Source organism: Theobroma cacao, chromosome 5, assembly GCF_053813885.1.
Source record: "Theobroma cacao isolate CCN51 chromosome 5, ASM5381388v1, whole genome shotgun sequence".
Classification (NCBI taxonomy): Eukaryota; Viridiplantae; Streptophyta; class Magnoliopsida; order Malvales; family Malvaceae; genus Theobroma; species Theobroma cacao.
The window spans coordinates 603616-630198 of NC_142643.1; the positions used below are offsets into that span (position 1 = coordinate 603616).

At 36.0% G+C, this 26583-nt stretch overlaps 5 protein-coding genes across 6 annotated transcripts; 2 read left to right on the forward strand and 3 right to left on the reverse strand.

Annotated features, from left to right (window-relative positions):
• Positions 1 to 1467: 1467 nt before the first annotated feature.
• Positions 1468 to 11292, forward strand: LOC18597507 (ARM repeat superfamily protein). Of its 2 annotated transcripts, XM_018122202.2 has the most exons (24): positions 1468 to 2011; positions 2120 to 2229; positions 2435 to 2507; positions 2785 to 2846; positions 2962 to 3103; positions 3454 to 3672; positions 3811 to 3877; positions 4446 to 4845; positions 5134 to 5281; positions 5409 to 5569; positions 5827 to 5926; positions 6574 to 6648; positions 6766 to 6900; positions 7343 to 7432; positions 7801 to 7983; positions 8071 to 8175; positions 8797 to 8955; positions 9351 to 9395; positions 9517 to 9738; positions 9981 to 10087; positions 10182 to 10238; positions 10335 to 10407; positions 10493 to 10744; positions 10964 to 11292. In XM_018122202.2, the coding sequence occupies exons 1-23, from the start codon at positions 1871 to 1873 to the stop codon at positions 10655 to 10657; spliced, it is 3039 nt and encodes a 1012-aa protein (XP_017977691.2). In that variant the 5' UTR covers positions 1468 to 1870; the 3' UTR covers positions 10658 to 10744; positions 10964 to 11292. The 2 variants fall into 2 exon arrangements, with proteins under 2 accessions (XP_017977691.2, XP_017977692.2); XM_018122203.2 differs by lacking the exons at positions 9981 to 10087; positions 10182 to 10238; positions 10335 to 10407; positions 10493 to 10744; positions 10964 to 11292 and having other exon boundaries at positions 9545 to 9735.
• Positions 11293 to 11804: 512 nt separating this feature from the next.
• LOC18597508 (ran-binding protein 1 homolog b-like) lies at positions 11805 to 14324 on the reverse strand. Its single transcript, XM_007026582.3, has 4 exons — positions 13978 to 14324; positions 13731 to 13882; positions 13477 to 13602; positions 11805 to 12331 (listed from the first exon to the last, which is right to left on the reverse strand). Exons 1-4 carry the CDS (start codon positions 14142 to 14144, stop codon positions 12096 to 12098), a joined length of 681 nt encoding a protein of 226 aa, XP_007026644.3. The 5' UTR covers positions 14145 to 14324; the 3' UTR covers positions 11805 to 12095.
• A 952-nt stretch (positions 14325 to 15276) lies between these two features.
• Positions 15277 to 19294, reverse strand: LOC18597509 (metallopeptidase M24 family protein). Its single transcript, XM_007026584.3, has 10 exons — positions 19154 to 19294; positions 18914 to 19027; positions 18706 to 18790; positions 18451 to 18600; positions 18200 to 18353; positions 16268 to 16483; positions 16037 to 16173; positions 15861 to 15952; positions 15576 to 15755; positions 15277 to 15456 (listed from the first exon to the last, which is right to left on the reverse strand). Exons 2-10 carry the CDS (start codon positions 19002 to 19004, stop codon positions 15380 to 15382), a joined length of 1182 nt encoding a protein of 393 aa, XP_007026646.3. The 5' UTR covers positions 19005 to 19027; positions 19154 to 19294; the 3' UTR covers positions 15277 to 15379.
• Positions 19295 to 20639: 1345 nt separating this feature from the next.
• On the forward strand, positions 20640 to 22048 carry EM1 (Stress induced protein). The gene is made up of 2 exons (XM_088806594.1): positions 20640 to 21470; positions 21564 to 22048. The coding sequence occupies exons 1-2, from the start codon at positions 21257 to 21259 to the stop codon at positions 21779 to 21781; spliced, it is 432 nt and encodes a 143-aa protein (XP_088662720.1). The 5' UTR covers positions 20640 to 21256; the 3' UTR covers positions 21782 to 22048.
• A 261-nt stretch (positions 22049 to 22309) lies between these two features.
• G4 (UbiA prenyltransferase family protein) lies at positions 22310 to 26479 on the reverse strand. Its single transcript, XM_018122297.2, has 15 exons — positions 26203 to 26479; positions 25957 to 26001; positions 25767 to 25855; positions 25255 to 25342; positions 24886 to 24971; positions 24701 to 24787; positions 24569 to 24634; positions 24405 to 24488; positions 24244 to 24305; positions 23698 to 23773; positions 23548 to 23610; positions 23323 to 23404; positions 23138 to 23214; positions 22984 to 23031; positions 22310 to 22694 (listed from the first exon to the last, which is right to left on the reverse strand). The coding sequence occupies exons 1-15, from the start codon at positions 26327 to 26329 to the stop codon at positions 22632 to 22634; spliced, it is 1143 nt and encodes a 380-aa protein (XP_017977786.2). The 5' UTR covers positions 26330 to 26479; the 3' UTR covers positions 22310 to 22631.
• Positions 26480 to 26583: the final 104 nt, after the last annotated feature.

The window sequence follows — 26583 nt, forward strand, 5'->3', positions numbered from 1 at the left end:
ACCCAATGACATCTGGATTTCTCCAGGCCCTAAATCATTAAAAATAATTAATGGAAAAAATTCATTCCAATAATAATAATAATTTTTCTACTGGTTTTATGTTTCCAAATGCTCACATTATTCAACTGAATTCATGGCAAAGATAATTACAAATAGAAAATTTTCGTAACAAAATCTTATGAACTATAGCCTATAGAAAGTAAGAGATGTAAAAAAAAAAACTATTTATTTTTATTTAATATTTTTTCATAATTTTACATTATATGTTCAATTTTACATAATCAAAATTATAAAAAAAAAAAAAACAATGAGTGAACCATAAAGTGCAGAAGATTTCTATTTGGCAACAAAATGGAAGGCTGCTTGGTCGAATTCTGCTCATGAGTATTGTCCAGCTCGTACTAGGATGTAATCAGGCATAGGCAGGAGAAGGTAGAATGACAAAGGGTTATATGGTTTCAACACAAACTGTGTTCTATTTCAAAAGATATGAAGTCTAGAGATCACTCATATTTTACTTGTGATTTTCAGTGTATATATATATATATATATGTATAATATTTTTATTATCTATATTTTTTTGATATCTCGACAGAAATTATATATATATTCACGAGATCCATAATTTTATAAATGTTTTAAATAATGTTTCTTTGAATTTTACATGTCATTATTTCAATTCTTGTACAGTAACACTATGTTGGCAAGGCTTTGAAATATAAGCATTTAATTTCATCAAACTTAAAAACCAATTCAACTAGGTCATAACATGCATTATCGAATTAAGATATATGGTCACGAGTCATATTGATTCAAGTATAAACAAAGTACTTCCTCCAAGCTACATTAGGATTTAGACATGAACACAAAAGTTTCAAATTTCATTATTGAACCATATGCTTCAAACACAAAATTTTTGAATTTTTACTTGAAACATGGTTTATCTTTAAATTCGTGGATTTGGGAAGAAAATGTTTTTTTTTTTTATACATTTTGTTTGGAAAATGCGAAAATGTTCTTAGAAAATTTTGTTACGATTTTCTCCTATTTAAAAAGGAAAAAAAAACAAAAATAGATATAAAATATTTTCAGATTATCAAAATTAACTCATTGATTCAAAAAATTAACTTGCATCTTTTAACATCGTAAGACAATTTTCTAAAGATAGCTCTTTCATATTTTCCTCGACTCTCCCTTCCCTCAACCCTTCTTTCAAAAATTATTTTTCTTAATTTATTCAAATAATAAAAAATACTAATTTTTTAATAAAATAATATTTTCACTTTTTTATCGAAATTAATTTTAAATTATCGAATGAAATAATAAAATAGTAAAAAATTACTCATTAATCACTATAATTACCAATTTTAAAGGAAGACAAGATAAAAATATAGTATTAATAGATAGTGGGTTGTCACTCCTTACTTCCTTTAATTATATCGTGTGATAAGAAGGCTAGACGCACAATAAAGCACCTAGGCCATTTCATATCCAAGAGAAATTCCCCGGCTTTTTCCATTTTTCTATGCTTTGCTGCGAGTAGAAGAGAGAAAGCAAGGGCGGAGTCCAGCGTAATAGCTGCTAAAAGCCCAAAAGAAGACCAAGAACACCACCTCGATCACACTCTCGTCGCTCCCATCTCCTCACCGGAACCAAAATCCCTCCATCGTTTTGGGCCTTCTCCGTCAAATAGAAAAGCTCAATAAACAACTCCGTTCAAAACCTCAACGTTCATGGTGATGTGAAGCCTCGCCGCACGGGAATCTTTTCTCAATATAAAGTTCGCGATTCACCGATCCAACTCGCTGACTCCGCTCAGCTTGTTCTCGTAGTTTAAAGATAAAAGAGGGAGATTTTGTTGGGGATATCGATGGCTTTCTCGGCTTCTGATTTGCCTGCCATTTACTCGTTGCTCGCCAACTCAATGAGCCAAGACGAGACCATTCGCAAACCAGCCGAAGCGGCTCTATCTCAATCCGAGAGCAGACCTGGTTTCTGCTCTTGCCTCATGGTATTTATTGATTATTATTTTGTTTTTCTTTTATTTTGCATTTTCTGTACAATGCATTTGAGGCTTCTACGAGTCTAATTTGCGTTCTTTTTCTTTGTTTTATTTCAGGAAGTGATTACAGCGAAAGATTTAGCGTCTCAAGTGGATGTTCGATTAATGGCTTCTGTGTATTTCAAAAACAGTATTAATCGGTATTGGAGGAACAGGCGCGATTCCTCGTAAGATATACGCTATTTTTCCATGCATTTAATTCATATTTAAGTTCAAACATAAGGATTAGCATTTCATTTCCAGTCTTCGGAAACTGCATTGATTTTTTTAGTAGCAAATTGCTCTCTACAAGCTGATAAAGAGTGTTTGATTTGCTTTTCTTTATTTATTTCTTAAAATATGTTTCATTTGTAACCTGCAAATTGTATTCAGGGGGATAAGCAGCGAAGAGAAAGTACATTTAAGACAAAAATTGTTATCGCACTTGAGAGAAGAGAAGTATCAGGTGTTTCTCACATCTTTTTCTTAGATTTATTTGTAAAGAATTTTAAGCTTCTGTTCATTAGCTTTGTTTTTAACCATAGCGAGGAGGCGAGGACTTAGACATAATAGGATCTGATTGGATTTTAGTTGCTTACTAGTTCTACCTGGAATATGTTTTACATTGTGTCATGGTGGCCGGTAATTTTGTTTGAGTTTAGTAGTCTTTAATAAATTTCTATCTTTTTGAGTTTAGTAGTCTTTAATAAATTTCTATCTTTTGCATTTTTTCCCCGATACAGATAGCTCAAATGCTGGCAGTGCTCATTTCCAAAATTGCTCGCTTTGATTATCCTAGGGAATGGTATATATCTTCACTTGTTAAACTCCTTTATATTCATTAATGTGTTTTCCCATTCCTTAAACATTTCCTTCTGTAGCTAGTAATATTTACTGATTTTTTGGTGTATTGATTTTAGGGCAGAGCTGTTTTCTTTTCTCGCACAACAGCTTCAATCAGCCGATGTTCTTACCTCCCACAGGATTTTTATGATTCTCTTTAGAACTTTGAAGGAGTTATCCACAAAACGTCTTACTGCAGACCAAAGGAATTTTGCGGAGGTATGTTGTTACTGAAACATCTTCACTTTTGTAAGCTCCCCCTAAATGAAAGTTGTCTTGATCCTGGCCATTTATCTAGCCCCTCTTATGTAAGTGAACGTGGATGCTAACAGACAGGTTGCTTAAGCCTGGACAGCATCGGTTTGAAAGGCATTGTCATGCTAATGACTAATGTATGCATTTAGAACAGTGATTACTGGCTTCTACATTCTGGTTTATAAGTCATTTAAATCTGTGCTCCAGTGTTCTCATATAAATCATAATTTATTTGTTTTAGGATTACATTCCTTGCAAATTACAGTTCTGTTCTATAGACCTGAGGAGTCTGACTTACAAAACTTTTTCGGCAGATATCATCTCATTTATTTGAGTACTGCTGGCATCTTTGGCAGAGTGATGTACAAACAATATTACATGGTTTTTCTACAATCACTCAGAGCTATAATTCAAATGCTGAGGAGCAGCATCATGATGACCTTTATCTAACGTGTGAGAGATGGTTGTTGTGTCTAAAGATAATATGTCAATTAGTGATTTCAGGTTTTCAAAGCGATGCGAAATGTGTTCAGGTACTTATCAGTTCTTTCTCTTTCCGTTTAGAACATTTTCAGGATTTTAGAGTCAATTACAGTTTCATTCTATTTTCTTGTTTTATTTTTTTGGCAGTTTAGAACGAGATTATATGATCTAAATTATTCATTTTGCAGGAAGTAAGACCAGTAAAAGAGGTTTCTCCTGTGCTTCTGAATGCTGTGCAATCATTTCTTCCATACTGTAAGATAGCTTGTTCTTTATGTAAATTTTGGTCCCATATATCCAAAAACCAGATTCATTTGAACCAAAAATAGGCATTACGCATGTATAGTTAAAAGAGTTAACTTTTAATTTTAATTAATCAAAAACCAAGCAATCTCATTAATTTGCATACAAATTATTCAAAAGTTTTGCCCTGCTTTCTTTGATGCAAGACTCATGCTCTTTCACACTTTGAGCATGTTGTTTTTAAAAACTTTGTTGCAGAATAGTGACCATAGTTATAATTAATGCATATAAAATTAAATCAAGATTTTTTGGTGTGCTTTAATTTCTAAATATTTTTCTGTTTTCTTTTTCATAGAGAAGCAGGTAGAATGGGTTTCCTAGGTCTAAAACGGTAATCTATGCTATTCCATTCTAATTGTGGGAGGAATATATATTTTTGCTTCTTGATCTTAATATTGGCAAAAAAAAAAAAAGCTTCTGATCTTCTTGTTTTAAATAGAAAACTGAAGCCATCTCAAACGCTTGTTATTTTAGATTTTGTGTTAGATTAATTTATTTCTATGTGTTACCTTATTTACAGATACATCTTTTCAGAATGGACATCCTAAATTTTGGGACTTTATAAAGAGGGCATGTACTAAATTGATGAAGGTTCTAGTTGCAATTCAACAAAGGCATCCTTATTCATTTGGTGATAAATGTGTCCTTCAACCTGTCCTGAATTTCTGTTTAAATAAGATTACAGATCCTGAGCCAGATATATTATCCTTTGAGGAATTCCTGATTAAGTGTATGGTAATGGTAAAAAGTGTATTGGAATGTAAAGAATATAAACCGAGTCTTACTGGACGGGTTATGGAGGAGAATGGTGTTACGCTAGAGCAGATGAAGAAAAACCTTTCTAATGCTGTTGCTGGTGTTTTGACTTCCCTTCTACCTAATGAAAGGATAATTCTCTTATGCAATGTGTTAATAAGGAGGTAATTAACCTTTCACTTCTGCCTCTCTTTATCAGTTTGGCTTTGGCTTGTTGCACGTATGATGTTTCCCTTTCCACCCTCTCCTCAACTGAGGTGCGAGAAAGAGAAAGAATAATTTAGAGAACCATGGTTAAAATTAATGTAGTTAAATTATTTTTCTCTGGTAATTAATTTTGCTTGTTTCTACATAAAAATTTTTGTTAGCAATGCACTCTGCGTTTCACTGGTCTTTTCCCTGCTTTTGAACAAATTGTTGCTCAAAATTTGTTCTAATTAGCATATCAACAGGTATTTTGTTCTAACTGCAAGTGATTTGGAGGAATGGTATGTGAACCCTGAGGCTTTTCATCATGAGCAGGATATGGTTCAGTGGACAGAGAAACTGCGGCCTTGTGCTGAGGCTTTATATATTGTATTGTTCGAAAACCACAGTCAAGTATGTGGTAATTTTGTACAGATTATTTAGTATGTTCTTGTGTTACTATCTCTTTCTTTCCTTTTTTCTTGTCAGATGTTTCATATAATTACATATATGCTTATTTGAGTTAATTCATTACATTTAGCTGCTAGCTCCTATTGTGGTGTCCGTCCTTCAAGAGGCAATGAATGGTTGTCCAACTTCGGTAACTGAAATTACCCCAGGATTACTTCTTAAAGAAGCTGCCTATGGCGCTGCTGCATATGTATATTATGAGCTTTCAAATTACCTGAGCTTTAAAGATTGGTATGCCCATTCTTCAGTATGCTACATTGGTGTCTAGGCACTTGATAATTTCGCTGCGTTTATACTCTCTCTGTACTTGGTGGTTTGGGGTGGTTTTCTTTTATTTCTTTATTGATAATTTATCCCTCAGTTCAGTTGTTAAGTTGTTAAAGTATTACACTAATTGAAATAAATAGGTAGCTATTATCTTCTTATTTTTGAGTAGGTGGTATGACGAAAATGTCTTTTGTTTTTTCCTGAAATATCTTGGATTGCAGGTTTAATGGTGCTTTGTCCCTTGAACTCTCTAATGATCATCCAATTATGCGTATCATCCACCGGAAAGTTGCACTAATATTGGGACAATGGGTCTCTGAGGTAAGATAATATTCTTCTATAGGCCTTATCCATATCTTCTCCTCGATTTCTTTCTTGTGAAGTGTATGTGTGTGTCTGTATGCATGCCTCAGCAGTATGTTGAGGCTTCCATCAGTATAGCATCGTGGTGACTAATAGCTCATATCAGAAGCTAGTCCAATCAACATTGAATCTTGCGCACTGGCAAAATGCTGGTTGCTATTTTTTTTTCTATCAGATGCAGTAGATTTCTAATTAAGTGTTGAAGTTTTTGTCAATCATGGAAGAAACTAGGTGATACAGGACAGGTCACAATTCTAAAATCCTTTGGCACCTGATCCTGTTGCATTGGCTGCATCACAGAATATAGAGTAGATAAATTAAAGGCAGAGTGTAAATAAGTGCCACTAGGAATAGGCTCTGATCTGGTATGTGTTGGATGAGTGCCTTTTACATGGACTTGTGTCCATGCAAGAATTGGGGAATATGTTTTATCTTGTCATAGCAGAAGAGTGGTGCATCTGGAGTCTGGAATCTGTAATGTAAATCTAATACTGCATATCAGTTGTTATTCCTCTTTAATTTCTGATGGGAATGTTGCTGATGTATTCTGGTCGGAACAGGAAATTAGTCATAATGATTGTTTTCTGATGTTTGCATTCCTGCAGATCAAGAATGATACAAAAAGAGCTGTATACTGTGCCTTGATACGGTTGTTACAGGACAAAGACCTCTCTGTGAGGGTATGTTCCATAAGTTGCATCATGTCTCCCTGCTTGTTTCTCTGTCCCTTCATAATAATATATTCCTGAAGGTTACTTTACTTTGCTCAATCACTAAGTTGTGTGTTGTTGTTTTAGTTGGCCGCCTGCCGATCATTGTGTTTACATGTTGAAGATGCAAACTTTTCAGAGCAAGATTTTTCTGATTTACTTCCTGTTTGTTGGGGTTCATGTTTTAATTTGGTCAAAGAAGTTCAAGAGTTTGATTCAAAGGTAAATTCTACTGTTGGTTGTTATGGATGTTCACTGCTTGCTTAGGCGTTCTTTCTCCCCTTTCTTCTTTCTTGGTATTGTGATTTATGTATCTTATTGGATTGCAGAAAATTCTGGAATCTATAGTCCAAGCTTTAGAAATTCTTTCATGCATGTACCGCATCTGATGATAAAGTTGAATTGATGGTGAATATTTCTTGAAAATTGTTGTACTGATGTGCTTTGCCCATTCCTACATAAGATCATAAATGATTGCTGTAGATTCACATTAATAGATATAGGTTAGCAAATCAGAGATGCAAATTCTGGTTTTGGGATAGTTTGTGTCTAGATTTAAATCTTAGTCTTTGTGTATGTTTGTATGTGTGCATGCACACCTATATGCATCTATGTATATTCCGGACATTCAATTCAAATGCTGCTGCGTTTTTCATCATTTCAGGTCCAGGTTTTAAATCTGATCTCTGTTCTTCTTGGCCATGTCAATGAAGTCATCCCATATGCAAACAACTTGATGCAGTTTTTCCAGATGGTACTGTTGTCACTGCTTTACTTTCTTATCTGAAAGTTTCACTTTGACTTTGATATGCTTGGGTGTTTATAATATAAGTATCAAGGAGTTTTTAATGGGAACCATTTTCCAAATCAGATAATTACCAAATTTAGAAATTGCTGTTGTTAAAAGAATTTTGCTGTCATGTAAGGTTAAGTGCATTTAACTTTTTATGAGAAGTTTGTGTCCTAGTCAGTAGTTGATTACAACAAAAGAATGGATAAGTTGGAATGTCTAGGAAAATTTGAGTGTAAATGCGTTAATTAACTTGGCTAGACGTGTCGTAGACTGTCCTTATCAGGTGCATTTATTCTATTTAATTTCCTTTAACTTCTCAATATGAATAGGTCTGGGAGGAATCTTCTGGTGAAAGCCTTCTACAGATACAGCTTCTTATTGCTTTGCGGAACTTTGTCGTTGCGCTGGGATATCAGTCACCTAGTTGCTACAGCATGCTGCTGCCCATTCTTCAAAAGGGGATTGATATAAATAGTCCAGATGAAATCAATCTTCTGGAGGATAGCATGCTGGTTAGACTACTGCCCAAATATTTGGTTATTTATCTGGCTGCCTTTACCCATAAACATAGTGTGCTAAATGTTATCATATTCCCGCAGTTGTGGGAAGCTACACTATCTCATGCCCCTGCAATGGTGCCACAACTCTTAGCATATTTCCCATGTCTGGTGGAAATATTGGAAAGAAATTTCGACCAATTGCAGGTTAGACTTCTTGAATTAGTGACCCATATATTTTGTTTTGTGGTCTATCTATTGCTGCACTCTCTCTTGTATGTCCTTCGATATTAGAAGAAAAGAAACAGAATTGTAGTCCTTGTTATTTCTTTCATATATTTATTACAACATTATGAGTATTTCCCTTTATACATTGGAAGGCTATGAATATTTAGTTGGCCACATAAGGGAGAACAACAGGAGGTTCGGGAGGTCCTTAGGAACTGAAAAGTTGGAGAGTTGATTGTAGTTGTAGATGGGTCATAAGCTGTGCAGTGGATACTTTTTGCAATAGTAATTATTTAGACCAAGCACGATGTGATGGGCAACAGAAGGCATGACACTATAGTACACTATTACTTTGTGACTATATCTGTCCTTGTTAGGTCAGTGCTTTATTCCCCCTTTTGTAGTGATTCATCAAGAAAGTAGGATTGTAATGGCAACTTTAAAAAAGTTGGGTGTCAATGGTCTTGGATTGTCTACCTATTTGCACTTGGTGCTTTCGACTTTCCTTGTTCACAGTCTTATAAATCATTGCTTGCAGCTCCTACCCCTTTTGTCTCCCCTGCTATTTTGTATCTTATATTAATGAGAATATGCTTGCAGGTTGCTGTCAATATTACTGAAGCTTACATTATTTTGGGTGGAAGGGAATTTCTTAGCATGCATGCTTCCAGTGTGGCTAAACTTCTAGATCTCATTGTTGGAAATGTCAATGACAGAGGGCTGCTTGCAACTTTTCCTGTCATTGACATTCTAATACAGGTATTATACCGTGAACTTTCAGGGCAGTTGACATCATAGGAAATAGGATGAATTATGAAGAAGCTAGTAGTAGTGTGTGAATATTTATTTATATTTTTTTGCCACAAATGATATCAATGGTTGAAGATTTAATAATGAATACAAAAAATGACCAGAAGCATATCATTGTGTATGTCATCTTTCAGCTTCTTTATAAAAGGTTGTCATTGTGTCCTTATGTTGGAGATGTCATGTGCTGGCCATCACTACTTAGTGCCATGCCTAGAACCATAAATGTCATCGATGTCATTACTTATTGAAAATACATCCTGTAATGTGAAATCTTTGGTGTTAAAAGACCTACTTTCATCTCAACTATTTTGACAAACCATTGACATCTTGTTGCTATTTTGTAGTGTTTCCCCATGGATGTGCCCCCATTAATCAGCAGTACTTTACAAGTAAGCATGGTTCTTTACCCGCAGAGATTTTTTATCGTTCATGTTCTCAGTTATATTTGCCATTATATATGCCTGTTCATAACATTTCATTCAACTGTTATGCCTTGTTAAATGTTGATAGAAACTTCTTGTTATTTGCTTGAGCGGAGGAGATGATGGTGATCCTTCAAAGACAGCTGTTAAAGCATCTTCAGCTGCTATACTAGCAAGGATTTTGGTGATGAATACCAACTATCTTGCACAATTAACAGCAGAACCTTCTCTTTCGTCACTACTGCAGCAGACTGGTGTCAATATTGAAGAAAATATTCTTCTTTGTCTGGTTGACGTATGGCTTGACAAGGTTAGTAGAAAATATTTCCGTATGAAGGATAGTCAAAGTTCTGTTGTCTGTTAGTGTTCTGAACTGTTCGAATTGATGTTTTGACTCAAGAAGGAAAGGAAAACCCTGACGTTTTGACCATCTGGAGGTTTAATGCTTTCTGTTAGGATTGTGAATTATCTAACTAGAGTCCGTCCCATTAATTGGCAGGCTTCTTCAAGTTAATTCTTGCTTTTCTCCGTTAACTTTCCATCTTTATACAGGTAGACAATGTCTCTTCACCCCAGAAGAAAATATTTGGCCTAGCACTTTCCATAATATTGACTTTAAGGCTGCCTCAAGTTCTAGACAAACTTGATCAGATATTAAGGTACAAGCTCAATCTTGATTTTGATGCATATCTGCAACCGAACTTTCGATGGCATCTAATATGTGAAATGATGATTAAACTTTTATTCCTTCAGTGTCTGCACTAGTGTAATTTTGGGAGGGACTGATGACTTAACTGAGGAAGAGTCAAGGTTATATACTCAGATCCTTTGTATTTTCACTTTTGATTGGCGATGATTACAACAGTGATTTGTAACTAATTTTATTCTTTTGCTAATAAATTGCAGTGGTGATAACATGAGCTCTAGCAGGTCTCATGGCGAGGGTTCGCTTCCTAGTAAGGAGTTAAGGAGAAGACAGGTTTAACATTCTTCAGTTAAATCATTCGACAAATTCTGATACTTTTATTTATTTATGTGTGATGGATTGGTTTGCCACCATTCAGATCAAGTTCTCAGACCCTATCAACCAGTTGTCATTGGAAAACTCAGTGAGAGACAATCTTCAAACTTGTGCTGCCCTTCATGGGGATCCATCGTTTAATTCTGCCATTGGTAGGATGCACCCTTCAGCTTTTGCACAATTGAAGCAGGCGCTGAAGATGCCATAGGCAGCCTGGACATTCCATTTATCAAATGATGTCTCCTTTTACTGGGCGATTATCATTATTTTTCCAAAAATTGGGAAGATCATTTAGGTAAGATTTTCGGATCTTAAATACCCCTGCACTTAACTATCCTCTTTTATCATTGCATTCAATTCCTTCAAATGTTACCAACCAATTCTTTCTGGGAAGTTTCTTCAGTTCAAGTAAAATCTTTTTGAACCAGTCAACATTCAAACACAATGCTGTCTTATCTCCCTCTCTCATTTACACCGTAGCATCTAATCATATGTTTTGTTTCTCCAATTCCAGGTGACATTCATGCTTTTTTTCTTGAGCTGCTTTGGGTTGGTTTCTACATTCTTTATATTTCGTTTCATGGTTGCGTTGGCTGGGTGTCGATTTTATTCATAAGTTAATTTTTGGTGTATATGCCACATGGGCAACAGGCAAACATTGTATATAGCTTGCTGGTCCCTTGCCTGCCTCCGTATTTAAAGCACACAAGGGTCGGCGCATTGAGTTCATGGTATGTCATTTATTCACGAGTGCAATGAAAAAAATTTTACAGTTAAAGAAAAAAATAAAATAAAATGTGGAGATATTTCTTACTCCATGGCGGATATGCCTAAGCCTTTTCAGTTTTTTAGGCCTCAATGTCAATGACTTCAAATCTCATAATACTTTTTTTAAGAAGAAAATATAGCTAGGATTTAAATTTTATTTATGTATTGACAATAAACTGTCAATCTAAAATATTTATATATTATCATTTAATTATAAAATATTATTTTATAAATGTATAAAAATATTTTTAAAAATTATGAATTTTTTTTTAAGATTTTTAATTGTTAAATTTATTTAACAATAAGTAATAATGTTTTATTTATTGGTAACATATAAAACTCATGTACAAATAATGCATGAAATGTAAATTTTAAAAATATTTATGAATTTAATGTTTGTCGTAAGAAAGGAATTTTAAATTATTTGATACACCAAGAAGTAATTTTTTTCTTATCCATAAACTTACATCTAATTTCTTTATACACATCGCAAATAAAGTCCTCTTAATCGAAATATTCTTAATATTTGAACTAATTGGTAATTAAATGCCACTTAAGGAGGCAAAATATAAAAAGTGGGAACGAACTTCATAACAAGCATTGATTAGTAAAACTTCCAACAGCTTTTTCCCCTTCAAACCAAATGAACTAACCATAACATCGAAAGACCGATAAAACCGTCTATCACAATCCCATGTAAGGCAAAATAAGAACAAACCTTTGCCATCCCAATAGGTCCCAACATAATTTTGATTGTTTTGCAAACATTTAATCTCTCTCCAACCTGTGGAAAAAAATTTTCATCTCCCTAACCACTCAAAATCCAATGTATACGTTAAACTTCGACCGGTATTAGATGCTCTGTTTTTTCTTAGGTTTTATGCTTTTGAAGCCGGCTCATCTTCCGTCTTTGCTTTCTCTTCTGTGGCAGCTGCGTCTTCTTCCTTATCCTCGGAGGCAGCAGCTTTTTCTTCTGGTTCTTTTCCATCGGTTTTACTCTCTTCGACAGTCAACTTCTCGAGGAGATCAGCTGTAGCTGTGGCATCTTTGTTTTCCTCTTTCTTTCCCTGACTTTCAGCAACCTCTTGAACCATCTCCATGAAGGACTTGCAATCTGAACATAGATGAATATGTCAATCAAACTTACAAAGCTAAGCACTAAAAATTGGTACAAATTTACAATTGCATGCATATACACATCCGATCATATGCCGAAATTGGTACACAGTAGGAACAGATTTAATCAGAAAGATGTTGGAACTCAGAAGTGGACAACCGTTAAAAGTATCCCTTGTAGTCTGCTATACGCTGCAGATAATTCAACCCTCCAAACACCCATAAAACAGGAACACTCACACATGCACAGGAAGGAGAAGGGCAAAAAAGGGTAATAATCTTGTATGGTTCCCCAAAACGCATAATGAAGACGGCAAAATCTTTAAGAAAATACAAATAAGCAAGCAAATATGGGACCTGTTATGCCTTCTTTTTCAAGTTATTGAGTCGCCTTTTATCTTCCCCAAGCAATTTGTTCAACTTATTTACATTTTCTTTAGTTTGTTTAGCATAAGATACCTAAGCACTGGTAATTATATTGCAGGTAATAGGCTGGTCTTATGCTTAAGGTTCCTTAGGTAAGGTTAGATCTGGCTTATCAAGCTTTCATGTGCACATTTTCCAATACAAAACTATAGTATTCTTTATATTTTCGAATTTGAGGCACCTAATCCTTTCAAGTATCAAGAGAAGCAAGCAGAAAACTTATCAGTTAGGTAAATAAAAACATAAAACTTGTTTTCACTAGTTTGCAACAACTAAGGCATGCTTTCTTCCCACACACCCAAGACTTCAAAGCAATTTCTTATGTACAAGTCAGATAGCTATCTGCAATCCGACAAGTATTTGCATAGCCCAAAATAAAACCTCTTAGTATAATTTTAACTGTTAGTAAACTCAACCACTACCAAAAAGAATGTCGATGGAGTGTTAAGATGCTGCATCGCAAGACACTCGACTCTCGATTCACTAAAAGACACTTCAAAATCAAATATTGAAACATACTAAAACAATGCTGTTATAAACTAGATACGTAAATCCTATCCTTCATTTGATTTCTACAAGATTTAATCTACGTACTAAAACAGTAAGGGCTCGAATAAGTTCATCTCAGCAGCATTGTTTGTTAGTGCTAGTAATAGTAATACTAAATATAATGCAACATAAAAATGTTGATAACTCAATGAAATTAAAAATGCTCACTCTCAACAGAAGCAAATCGAATGCAGAACATCTCTTCTTTCAATTCCCCATCTGCGAAATCAGTTGCATGCCAAACGCATGATTTATCGTTTCCAGCATGTTCTTGCACAGTCATCGTGGGAAGAACTGCAACCATTAACATTCACCAAAATTACCGCACACAGAATGATACTGCTTGAATCAACTTCAACTAAGCTAATTATTTTTAAAATCAGGGGAAATGGTAAGAAAAATATAGTGAGAAGAAAACAGACCAAGATGATTTGCACAGATCTTGAGGGTCTTAGATTGGCGCATGACGAGGCGAACTTTGCCACTGACTTTGTGCTTTAAAAGCTTCACACTACCAACTCCTCTCTCCTTCCACTGATTCCCTTCCTTATCGAACCGATAAAGCTTCGCCTTCCTGTATCAAAATCATTTTTGTAACCGATCACCCAAAAAAAATATATATAAGGAAAAAGAAGTTCGGAAAACAGCAGAGAAATCGAAATTGCGCACAGATCGAGAATCGGATCTTCATCTTCTTCGCCGGTAGAGACGGCAACTTCCTCTAGCTTGACGATGGGAGCGACTTGAGCTCCGGTGTCTTCATCGTCGGCGGCGGGAGCGTTCTCTTCGTCTTCTCTTTTGTGCTCCTCTGGATCCGTTTTAGCAGTGCTCGCCATTTTTTGTTTGCTTGCTGCTGCTGCTGCTGCTTAAGCTTTCGATAGAGAGAAAATGAAAAAAAAAAAAAATCGAAGACAAAAGAGCGCAGCGAAACTCAACTACACCATCTATGAGAGAGAGAGAGAGGAGAGGAGTGTTCTTTTCCCATTTTTTTTTTAATTTCTTCTTGGTTTATTAAATTTAGGGCTTGGGTGGCGGGGCGCTATAATGAGGAAAGAAAGGGGAAGGAATTTGGAAGTGGGTGATGTGGGGTCATGCTAAGTGGGACCCACGGGCAGCGCTGTCGCTTTCACATGCCAGGTTCTGCTTGCGCGTGACAGGTGTAAAGATATTTTTCTTGCCCACCATTATTTCCCCGACGACAGCCCTGTTTGGCTGTCCAATTGCATCATCTTTACCCTTTTTCTTCGAAAAGTTTTTGGACCATGCTATGCGAAAGCATAATATTTATATATATATATATATATATTATATAAAAGAATTAAATTAATTTTCACTTTATTTATTTTTTTTATCATTTTTTAGGAAATTAAATCATCATGTTGTGAGCATAACAAAATTAATAAATAAAATTCAATTCATAAAACAAAGTTATCATTAAGATATAATTTTAATATTTAAATTTACAAAATAATTTCAAAATAATAATTCACTATCCCACGAAAATCATTGTGTTAAGTAATGCTAATCAATTTTGCCTCTCCCGTCTCCTTGATACTCGAAATCAAGAACACTGTCATGCTTCCTTTCTACGAAACCAAGCCAAAAGGGTAAGTGAAGATATCCTTCTCAATCAACACAGTGAACCTCAACCCACTACCAAAGAAATTGAAAGTTTTGTATGGGGCATTGATTACATCATGACCTTTATTACCACTCTTATTTCCAGCTAAATTAACATTTTTAAACCAAATTATGTTTTGGAAAATAAAAAATTTCTGATTAAACAGCAGAGCATCAAATAGCCTATGGAATTAAGCCATGCGTATTTTCAGAGAGCTTCAACAACAACCTGTTTAACCAAAGACATGCCAAGGTAAGTTATTGGCTTTGGCTTTATTCAGTTGTCAACAAAAGCATATATGGGCGGTAAGACACGAAGGGGAGGTGTGATTGTACGAGAAAACCCAATTAGGAGGATCAATGTCTGATACTATATTAAATTTAACTCATAACCAACCAGATACAAGTGAACAAGAGTACCAAAATTGAAAAACAAGGAGAGAATGTTTTCTTAAGACGTAGCACCATTTGTTGCTTCATCCATAGGCTCCGCTTCCGCTGATTCCTCAGCTTTATCACCCTTCTTACCTGCAAACACATATGCACTTACGTTTACTACATAACCCTCAAAAATTTGCTTCCAATGTACCAAGATATTTGATGTGGTAATCTTAGACCATTTAGATTATCCTCTCTGTAAATCATACCTTTCTTCTTCTTCCCACCTCCTTTCTTCTTTGTCTTTGTACCCAAAGCTAACCAGGCCTTGATTTCAGGATCATCTATTGTCTTGGTTGGCTGCAGCTCCTGCAGAGGATGGGATGTGACCCGATCCGATCCATTAGGCATTAGCAACACGGTGAATTTGATATGAGCAACATAATCACCTGCAGAATTATAGTCCAGAATGATTAAACAGGCTCAATGTGACAAACATTACAGGGTAATATCTCATATCATGATTAAACAGGATTTCAGCAATGAACTCTTACCAGGCTTCTCATGAAGAACAGGATATGGCTGCAAGAGATCATGGTTCACACATTCAACTAAACCTAGACGAGCTCTTTTCTCTTCCAAAGCCCTGTTTGAAGAAAATCCACATGAATTGTAAAACACGAGGAAGTACCACCAATGCGTTCATAACAAATGTGAAACAATCACAGACCGGGCAGTGAATGGCAGGATGGGAAATTTCTGATTTATTTCACTGAAAATAAATCTAGAGGTCTTCATCTTTAAATGATAATTCTTGTCAACAGCTCTCTTATAAATAGTTGTCTGCTTCTCATCCAACAGCTTCGGCTGCAAATCAAACACAGGGAAACCTTAAGGACGAATTAACATGACATAAGCATAGGGTCAGCAGCGGTGTTAAAAGACAAGAAAAGACTATTACCTTCCCTTCACCAGTGCTTGCGACAATATCTACTGCATAAACTTCATTTTCCTCAAACTCCGCATCATCAACTCTTGTGTCTGGATTGGAGACGCTTAATATGACTTTGTTTCCATCTATCACAAACTGCTTTAGTTGATGGCTAAGAACACCTTCAACAATTTTGCAGTCGTAAGCAGCAGCTACCTTCTGAATTGCATCTGTGACATCTTTATTCTGCCATTAAAACAATGATGAAAATTTTAGTACAATCAAGAAGACCAATTAAATGAGTGGTGATGCATGTTTCAAAGCACATAAGTACAAACAAAACAAGCCAGACAGCAGTCTGTTCAAAAAAGGGAAAATGTAAAGAAATATCTTCCCTATCAGAGTAACTATGACTAAAGCCTCACTTGGACGTTGGTCCATAGCTTTTGAAAACTATTCATCATATAGGGAAACTAGGATCTAAGGACATTCTGAAAATATCACATCTACTATACAGAAGCATATAACTACAAACAAAACAAATAACAGATTCATCAGAAAAACAACGTTCCAGACAGCAGTCTGTTCAAAAAGGGGGAAAATGTAAAAAAAATCTTCCCTATCAGAGTAACTATGACGAAAGCCTCACTTGGATGTTGGTCAATAGCTTATGAAAACTATTCATCATATAAGGAAACTAGGATCTAAGGACATTCTGAAAATATCACATCTACTAGATAGATTATACAATTATAAAATCAAAAACCATGAAACTCAAAAAAGTTGTCTTCCCACTGCAGCAGGGGGTGTTGGATGATTGACTTGGAGGGTAGAGAGTGAGGCACAAAGAAATTGATCACACATGATACTCTACCAGTGTAACTATGACTAAAACATGCTACACTGGAACTAAATCCATAGAGCGAGATTATCTTCATCATGTAGAAATCATGTGAGTTATACAAAATATCCAAAAAGGGTCCCCAATACCTCCCCCAACCACCAAAGAGAGGGCAGGGGGAGGGGAGAGAGGCAAAATTCATAGCAGTTGAGCTGTTGCCACAGTGACCAAAACCAATTTGTGAATAAAAACAAGAAAAGTTTTGCAACAGTGATAAAAAACTAAATAGTAGAATAGTACAAGTCCATTTACTAAATAAAATTTCTCAATAGATTGATGAAAACAATCAGGAGGGTAACACTCACTTTGTTTTTAGCGATAAAGAAAATGTTGGTCCGCCTTGGCAATTTGTATAAACCAATAAAAGATGCATCACCTTAAAGCAGCCCAGCATGACCAAACATAATATAGGCAACAGGGAAAAGAGGAGATCGACAAGAAATTGACCACCTCGGCAAAGTTGCCTAGCCTTCAAATTTCTATTCTACAATTTACAATCACTTCCAAAATCTAAATCAAAACGGTATTGAGAAACCCACGTTGTTTGGTGATGAAGAATATGTTGGTCCACCTAGACATTTGGTATTAAACCAATGGAAGATCTACCACCTTAAAGCAGCCTAGCATGACCACTCAGAATATTGGCAACAGGGAAAAGAGGAGATTGACAAGAATTTGATCACCTCGGCAAAGTTGCCCAGCCTTTAAATTTCTATTCTTCATCTTACAATCACTTCCAAGAATTAAATCAAAAGGGTATTGAGCAAACATGAGAAATGTTGTAGCAAAAACTTGAGGTGAGAGATAAATTCCCCTATCAGAGTAACTATGACAAAAAGCTTCATCTGGATGTAGATCCATAGCTAACAAAAAAGGTTCATCATTTAGGGGATTCAGTGAATATCAAAACTTGAAAACACAGTCATTACACTTACCAAAAACCAACCACAAGTTGAAACATGATAATCAAAAGTTTGGCACATGGATTTTAAGATAATAAAAGCACAATAGCTAAAGAAACACTCAAAAGATGTCACAGAATAGATACACAAGATGATTACCTTCTTTCCAGGCCTGACAAGCCTCAAGGCAACTTCAGCAGCAGTATTGACAGCGGCAACAACATCAGCCTGCCTGCCAGTGATTGGCCCATCCTGAACAACATGAGTATGTGCAACTATAGCAATAAACCCATCAATGTGGCAACCCAAATCACTGTATCCGGGAAGAAAAAGACACTTTAGTTGTCATTCAAGGCATGAAAACCCCAAAAAAAAATAAAAAGAAACATTTACTACTAAATGAAGCTTACATCTTCACCATATCACCTTCTTCCAACTCTGACGTGTCACTAGCAAGCGGAGAGATATGACACACAGTGTTGTTCACGGAAATGCAAGTGGGGAAGGCAACACCCCTCTCAATCTTCCTCTTCACGTTCTTGTACATGTTGCCGGTTTGCCTTCGCAATACATTAAACAAAAGCAATAAACCATAAATTACTACTATTTCATTATCAAACTATCAAACATAAAACCACTCAACCACCAGAAAACCAAACGCTTACTCTCTGATAAATACATCACCCTTCTCACAAATGTCAACAATCTTAGCTTTTGGCTTGCAATCTTTTACAACCAACTGCAACGCCTCTGCAAAATTTTCAAAACATAACGGAAAAAACAAAAACTAACATTAAATTCAAAAGCTCAAAAAAAAGACAATAAACATCGGGAAATTAAAGTGAACCAAAAAACAAAGAAATAGACATTAACTGTTAACGATCTCAGCAGCGCTCTTGTACTTGGTAACAACTTCAGGGGAGGTGAGATCCAACTCCTTCTCCTCTCTCTCGTCGTCCGACATCGTTTTCGCAGCTTATCACAAACCTATTGAAATTCCAGCAAAAAAAAAACCAAGGGAAATAATCAGTACTCAAAAATCAGAAGTAATCGAGAGAGTAGCGCCCCGTGTATTGAAAGGGATAAGAGTGATTGAGAGAGAAAAGGGCTCACTGGTTGGAATTGGCGGCAGTTCCTGAAAGGAGCTAGGGTTTTTGGGGAGAGCTGATAAGAGAAGAGAGAGTGTTGATTTATAAATAAATAAAATCAAATGAAAGAGGGAGGCAGTGTGGCTGACTAGTGACTAGGGTTACGGTCTTTACGGCAGCGTTTGCTTTATATAGGAAAATTTTCCTTGCAACTCACCCGGTAGGGTTTCAGATTTTTGTGTTTGGTGTAGTAAAATCTGACTGCCAAATGTCCAAACACTCCTCCCACTGTTTGTTACAATCATTTTGATTTTGACCCTTTTTTTTAAATATTTATATTATTAAAAAATATTAATATTAATATAAAAACATTATTAATTATAGATATTTTGATTAATTTGATTATAAAGTTTAAATATTGAAACAATCCAATAAATAATTCATATTAAATTTTGATAAAATCGAACCGCACTAATTCAATTTATTCATTTGTAAACTAAACATGTAGGACTCTGTGGGCCCTCGATTCTCATCTTTTCGTCACCATGTCCTTCGAGTCTGTACTTTTTGTTAATTCTTCCATTCAAAGTAAATTCAGATATTAACATTTGGAAATTAAACTTTTTTAAAATATCATAATTTTATTTAATCAAATCGAACTGTAAAAAAATTATTTAATTAGATGAGGCAATTGAGATTTTTATATTCCTTAATCGGATTAGATACTGAAATGAAATACACTATTTAATTAGATTAGACAAAATCTCATATTACTTGAACGGATTAGATATTAAGACAAAAGATATTACTTAATTGGATAGGACACTAGAAATCCCTAATTACTTACTTAATCGGATTGAACAATAAAACATATTACTTAATCGGATGGACATTAAAGATCTCCATATTACTTAATCAATCGAACATTGAATAAAAGAAATTATTTAATGAGATTAAACAATAGAGACCTCATATTTTTTGGTCGAATTAGACGTTGAGATAAAAGATATTATTTAATCAAATTGCATAATGGAGCTCCCCACATGACTTAATCAGATCATACATTAAAATTCTCGATTCTTTACTTAATCATATCCAACAATAAAAAATATTACTTATTCAAATAGAAGATTTAAAGATCTCCATATTACTTACTCGATTGGACATTGGATAAAAGAAATTATTTAATTAGATCAGACAATAGAAACCTCATATTTTTTGATCGAATTAAACATTGAGATAAAAAATATTATTTAATTAATTTGAATAATAGAGTTTTCCATATTACTTAATTAGATCATACATTAAAAATTATTGATTATTTACTTAATCAAATTGAACAACAAAAAATATTACTTATTTAAATCGGATATGTAAAGATCTCCATATTACTTAATCGAATGGGACACTAAACATCCCGATAACGGCGCTCATTGCAATCCCTAAAAAAACCTTAGAGGTAAGTCATTGCTTGCAGTTCTTTTAGCGCAGCATGAAAAGCAGTCATCTAACACGACAGCAGATTGTATGGGCAACAACCAGCTTCTGTTCCAGGAATTTTGCAGGAGCATTGCAGAGACAATTCGATGGAAACTTAGTGGTTATAACCAAATTGCCAGAGGTCAAGGTTTGCCATAGCTGGAGCATTGATCAGGATACTTTTTTGTTCATTCATTCTTGCCTGCAAATAGTTAACAATTCTTTTATTTGTCCTGCTTATAGTTGTATGTTTCCCCTTGTAAAAGTTAGAAATACTACAACTTAGAGCAAAAGAAACAGAGTGAACAAAGCTACGCAGTTTCAGTCTTGTTTGAGAGCATCTGAGACAGGGTTTTCTTTTTCTTTCTTGAAAGATCAAAGAAGGCTAGAAACCCAATAGAATTACTAGGTACTAGTGCTGATTTTACCACTGCAAGCCTTGACTCGTGTCAATTGGGTTTGCATCCGAAGTATGTTAAGCACCTGCGTGTCACTGCAACATGGTTTCCTTGCTCCTCCTTTGCCGCGTCTGTTCCTTTACGTGTCCTGCTTTCCTTCATCGACCCCCTTGCTCAACTTCATACCTTGCCTCTATATAAATCACTCTTCGAGTTTGCCACATTTCGTATGAGCATCTAGCCAGTTTTGTATGTATTGTTACGTGAATTCACCTCGTGTGAGCTTGTGCCAGTTTCCGAGCTGTGTAAAAGAAACAAGCAAAGCGGCCCCCAAAAGAGCGAAAGTCATCATGGCCTCGCAACAGGACAGAGAGGAACTCGACGCCAGGGCAAGGCTGGGAGAGACTGTTGTTCCCGGCGGAACTGGTGGCAAGAGCCTTGCAGCTCAAGAGCACCTTGCTGAAGGTGCAGTACCATGCCGTCTCTCTCTTGTTTGATATTGACCTACTCGTTTGGCGCTTGTTTTTCATATATTTTTTCTTCTTGATGGTGATTTAGGGAGGAGCCGTGGAGGTCAGACAAGGAAGGAGCAACTGGGGAGAGAAGGGTACCAGGAGCTGGGAAGCAAAGGAGGCCAGACAAGGAAGGAGCAGATAGGAACTGAAGGGTACCAGGAAATGGGCCGAAAAGGTGGACTCAGCACAATGGACAAGTCAGGCGGTGAGCGTGCTGCTGAGAAAGGAATCCACATTGACGAGTCCAAGTACAGAACCTAGGAACCGTAGCCTATATGTCTCTGCTTCGGCTCTGTTTGTCAATGTCGAGTCTTAGTGGTTTAGAAGTACTCTAGGTTTACTATTGTCAAGATCGTCTGGTATTTCTGCCTTTTTTTTCTTATTTTCTGTATGATCGGTAACTTCTCTTCTGGTTCTAGTGGTTGAGTGGCATGGCATGGTGCCTTAGAGCGGTTTTCACCGTGCCAGGTTCCTTCTCTTTTCTGTATGCTTTTGACAGTGGAAATGAATGATGGTTTTTACATCCCACCACCAGCACCAGCATGCTTCAAACTCCCTTGGAAGGTGTCCGGGCGTAAGCAAACCGCCCCCTTGTAAACTAGTTGGCAGTGGCAGTCCTGAACAGAAGCAATTCTCGGATTATAAAATGGATAGAGATCTTTGAAAGGATGATTTTAAAAAACCACCCCCAAAAAGGTTGGAGTCTCATGTTTCTTAACGTGGAAGACAGGGATGATCCTCGATCCCACAGCGAAATAATGCCTTGTTGAGGAACCAAAACCCATAACATTTTCAGAAAGTGTAACTTCATTGCCATTAGCAGCGACCATATTATAGCTTTTTGCAACACTTCCCTAGAGTTCCCAAGAAAAAGAAAGGAAAAAGAGAGAAAAGGCAAAAACTACATTGAAACCAGAAAGAAATGACAGCCATTGTGGGAAAAAGGAACCAGAACGAACAAGCCATTGGTTAGATACTACATTTTGAGCAAATCTTCAAAAAAAAAAAAAGATATTACATTTTGGGCTAAGCAGCTTCATTCGGTGGTTTTTTACAGTGCTCATCAGCTCCCTTCGAAACTCCCTACTTGTCCTCAAGCTGTAATATTTCATCAGTGGCTCATTGCTAAAGCAGTCACCAGCAAACCAAGCACCAGAAATGGCTGTGCACTTGCCTGAAACACAAGAACAAGATTTAACGTTCGATGTAAAACAAGGCCAGGTCAGAAGCATTATCAAATGACCTGTTTCTTTGAAACTACCCTGATCTTGATCCTTGTACAATTTTACAGATTGTCATACTAAGTATAACTCCGGTTAGGCATCAAGACATAGGTATACAAATATTACATTCAGGGGTGGAAGCTGGTAGATTTTGGTCATTGGTTATGGCCATGATTATGGTAATATTCTTTACATTGTTCTATCCATTGAGCAATGGACTTGACTCTTCAGAAAATTTACCTGATACTTCACATCGTACTTGACAGGATCTTTTAGGAAGTACTGGAACTGCAGCGGACAGGTATTGGTATGAGCATTAATCTCCATTAATCTCTTAGAAGGTAAGGAAAAAGAGGCACTAGAGTTTCTACAAGGCATCAAGAAATTGTTCTACCTGGAATACAACTTGTGGAACTATCAAAGCAAGAAGGGCAAGCGCATAATATGGCTTACCAGCTCCAAGAAGATAACCTGCAACCACCATTAGTATATATTAGCATTGATTTTAAATTTTCATGAAGAAAGATGCATTGGATTTCGTAATCCATCAGTTACTGAATATAAATTCCAGTGACATACCAGCTACAGATATTTGGGTTATGTCAATAGCACCGACACAAATCCATTTAGCCGTTTCAGCCCCAAAGGCTACCGGAATTGACTGCTCAAGCATCATTACCATACAACTATCAACTCAGCTTCTCTCAAGGATAATGCAGTAATATATTTAAAGAAAGCGAGGAGTGAGGAGAACTCATTATAGTCCCAAGGAATTAACTAACAATAATAATAAAGAGAGAAGACCTGTAAACCTAGAGCTTTGTCTCCTTCAACACTTTTGAAGTCATTAACAATGGCAATACCAAACTGCAAAGTGATACAACAAAAAGAAATTGTTATAGTCAAATCATGTATGCATACACAAGAAGGGAACATGCTAGGAAAAAAACATACCCCAGCTATGCTGTACAAGAGTGTGAGAACAATTATGTCTGGTGTAAGGGTCCCAAACAAAGCTTGACCAGCCCACCTATTCGCAAGATTTGGAACAAAGTGAAAGTCCAGAATATAGGTCACGTACTTCAGGACATAACCAAACAAAGTGAAAAGGCTAAATCATTTTGTATAGACTCATATTAGCAACATTAGAGATTATTCTACAGAAGGAACTGAACCTGCTAGACCTGCCCTCCAAAAGGGTATCTCAATAAATGGAAAAGGAATCACAACAGGTGAATAGATGGCAGTCCAATTTATGTTGTAGTTAGGATGCTCTATTTCTGTGGGAAATTAGCAAAGATTTCAAAATCATATAGGGGAATAAGGAGGACTAACAATTGTTGGAAATTCGATTCAGGTATTTTAGACCCTTTATGAACATTATTACTAAGGATAATGACTATTGTCAGATTATAATCAAGCTGAACAAGCCCTGTAGTATATTTATAAAAAAAATCTTGAACTATCCTCCTAAAAGTAGCAAAATAGAAGATATCACACCATGGCAAACTGATATAGCTTGCTCCAAGAGCAAAATTTCCGAACCAGCCATTTTGTTTCAACTGCAAGATATTTGGAATTTGGTCAGATCTAAGCAGATTTTCTTCCGATAAGAAGAAAGAAATTAGACTGGTCATAGTGACAGCATGGAAGTGAACTACCTTTAAAGGAGGAGCAGAGTATATGTATGATAGCAAGGAACCTCCCAAAGCAAGGTAAAATACAATTGGGATATCATGCCCTGCCTATAAAGAAGGATTAGAACTGCTTTCATTTTGTATATCGTTTAGGAAAAGCATGTACCAACTACTTGAAATTTACTTACCCAAACATCTAGTAAACCAGCTATGCCAATGCCTCCTAAGAGTAGCAACCAGATTTGGGTGACAACCTGCATGAAGCTTTTAATGAATATCATTTCTAATATGTACATAACACAATTAGTTACAGTACACACCTCATTCTCAGATATTGCCCCTGAAGGAATTGGACGATAAGGCTCATTAATTGCATCAATCTCTCTATCATACCAGTCGTTGAGAGTCTGAAAAGGTAAAATAGCCAGACCAATTTGCATTATTCAGGTTGAAGCTTGTTTTCATTTAAAAATCCAGACACACCTTTATTCATACGGTTTTATACCTGAGTATAGCCTGTGAGACATGGACCTGACATTATCATGCAAAGAATTGATTTGGCAACATCCTCCAAATTCCAGTGGAAGTTTCCTGCAATTTATAAAAATTATTTCAGATGGTCCTCTAGTTACTTCTCAAACTCTTTCATGCAACTTCTAATTGAGTTCAGGGACACAAGTAACGTTCATAAAAAATGAGATTTGGACAAATGACATTCACCAACTTGCAAAGATGCAGGCAGCCAGGCTAAAGATATCTAGATATCCTGAAACTTCCTCAGGATTTCTGGTGTAGTTTCATACTCATATGCATAAATAAAAGGATATTTCCTAACAGTAGACATGAACAAATTAAGTTAGAGATGAGAGAGAACCTGAAGCTGCAGCTCCGCAAACTACACCCCATACCAAAGGAGGCCAAGTAACCGGTTTTGTAAGTTGGAGACGAATCTTCCATTTATTCTGTATCATATATAACACCAAATAAGCAGCACAGCTTCACACATTTCTAGGGAAGTAAGGCTATAAGGTTATCATTCGAGCAATGAAACACAGTTCAAATAAGCATTTCCCATTCCTCTGGCTCTGTCTTAATTGGGTAAACATTCCGACTTTTCCCACCAACTGCCAAACTTCAGTTAGTCACTAACCGTACTATATGAATTCTATGTTCATGTTATGTAACAACTGTGTACTAAAGTACAAATGCAATAAATACAATAATTTATAAGCAAAAAATAGTGGGGTTGGTCTTCAAATAAGCATCAATTTTCTCTAAGTTAACATCTAAATTACAATTGCATTTCTAGACTATAATTCACGCATGAATAATTAAAAAAAATAAAAAATTGCGAGTACCAAATGGATCTGTATATAGAGGGCTTACAGTTTCTTGAGCGGCTCCTTTGATACCAAGAAGTTGGTTGAAACTTGACCCGCCACCGGCTGGCGCCTTATCCGGTGCCTTAGATTTCACTGCCAAATAAATATCCACATAAAAAATCAAAATTTAATTGAAAAAAAAAGTTTATACAGTAATTACAATTATTTTAAAGGCTAAAAATAAAAAATAAAACCTTCGTTTGTATCAGTGTCCGCTGCTCTCACGGTCAATTTCCGTCCTGAGAAAAGTGAAAAATTAAATAAATTAAGTTCGAAAAAGCTTCATCGAGGATAGGAAACGCAAGGCAATGGAAAATCGAAGCGATAAGAGCCAAAAATTAAACTCTTGCTTAACGATAGTGCTACTTAAAATTTCAAATTCAGTTTTCCTTCCAGCTACTCAAAGAGCGGAAAACAAGAGCAGGAGCCAGTTAACTTACTGGTGAAAGAGACAGAAGCGGGAGTTGAAACGGATTGAGTCGGCACTCGGAGGTGATTGTTATTGCTGTAGTTGCGGTAGATTCTGGATAGCCTTAAGGAAGAGACTGTGTTGAGTACAGACGACATTGAAGCGATTCAGCTTTCTATCCCCTTTTTTCTATTTATTTTTCTTTTTTAACTTTCCTCTTTGAAGCTCAAAGGAGAGGGATGAAGGCCAGCGAGTGGACTTTGTAGTATTTCTGGTGGAGTGATAATCCGGCTCCCACCTGCTACCTGCATATTATATTTGAAAGAGAGACAAAGAGAAGTTTTCTGGTACGAACAAACCTACCGTTTTCATCGTGTAACTATTGATTTTATTAAATTTTACCATTATATGT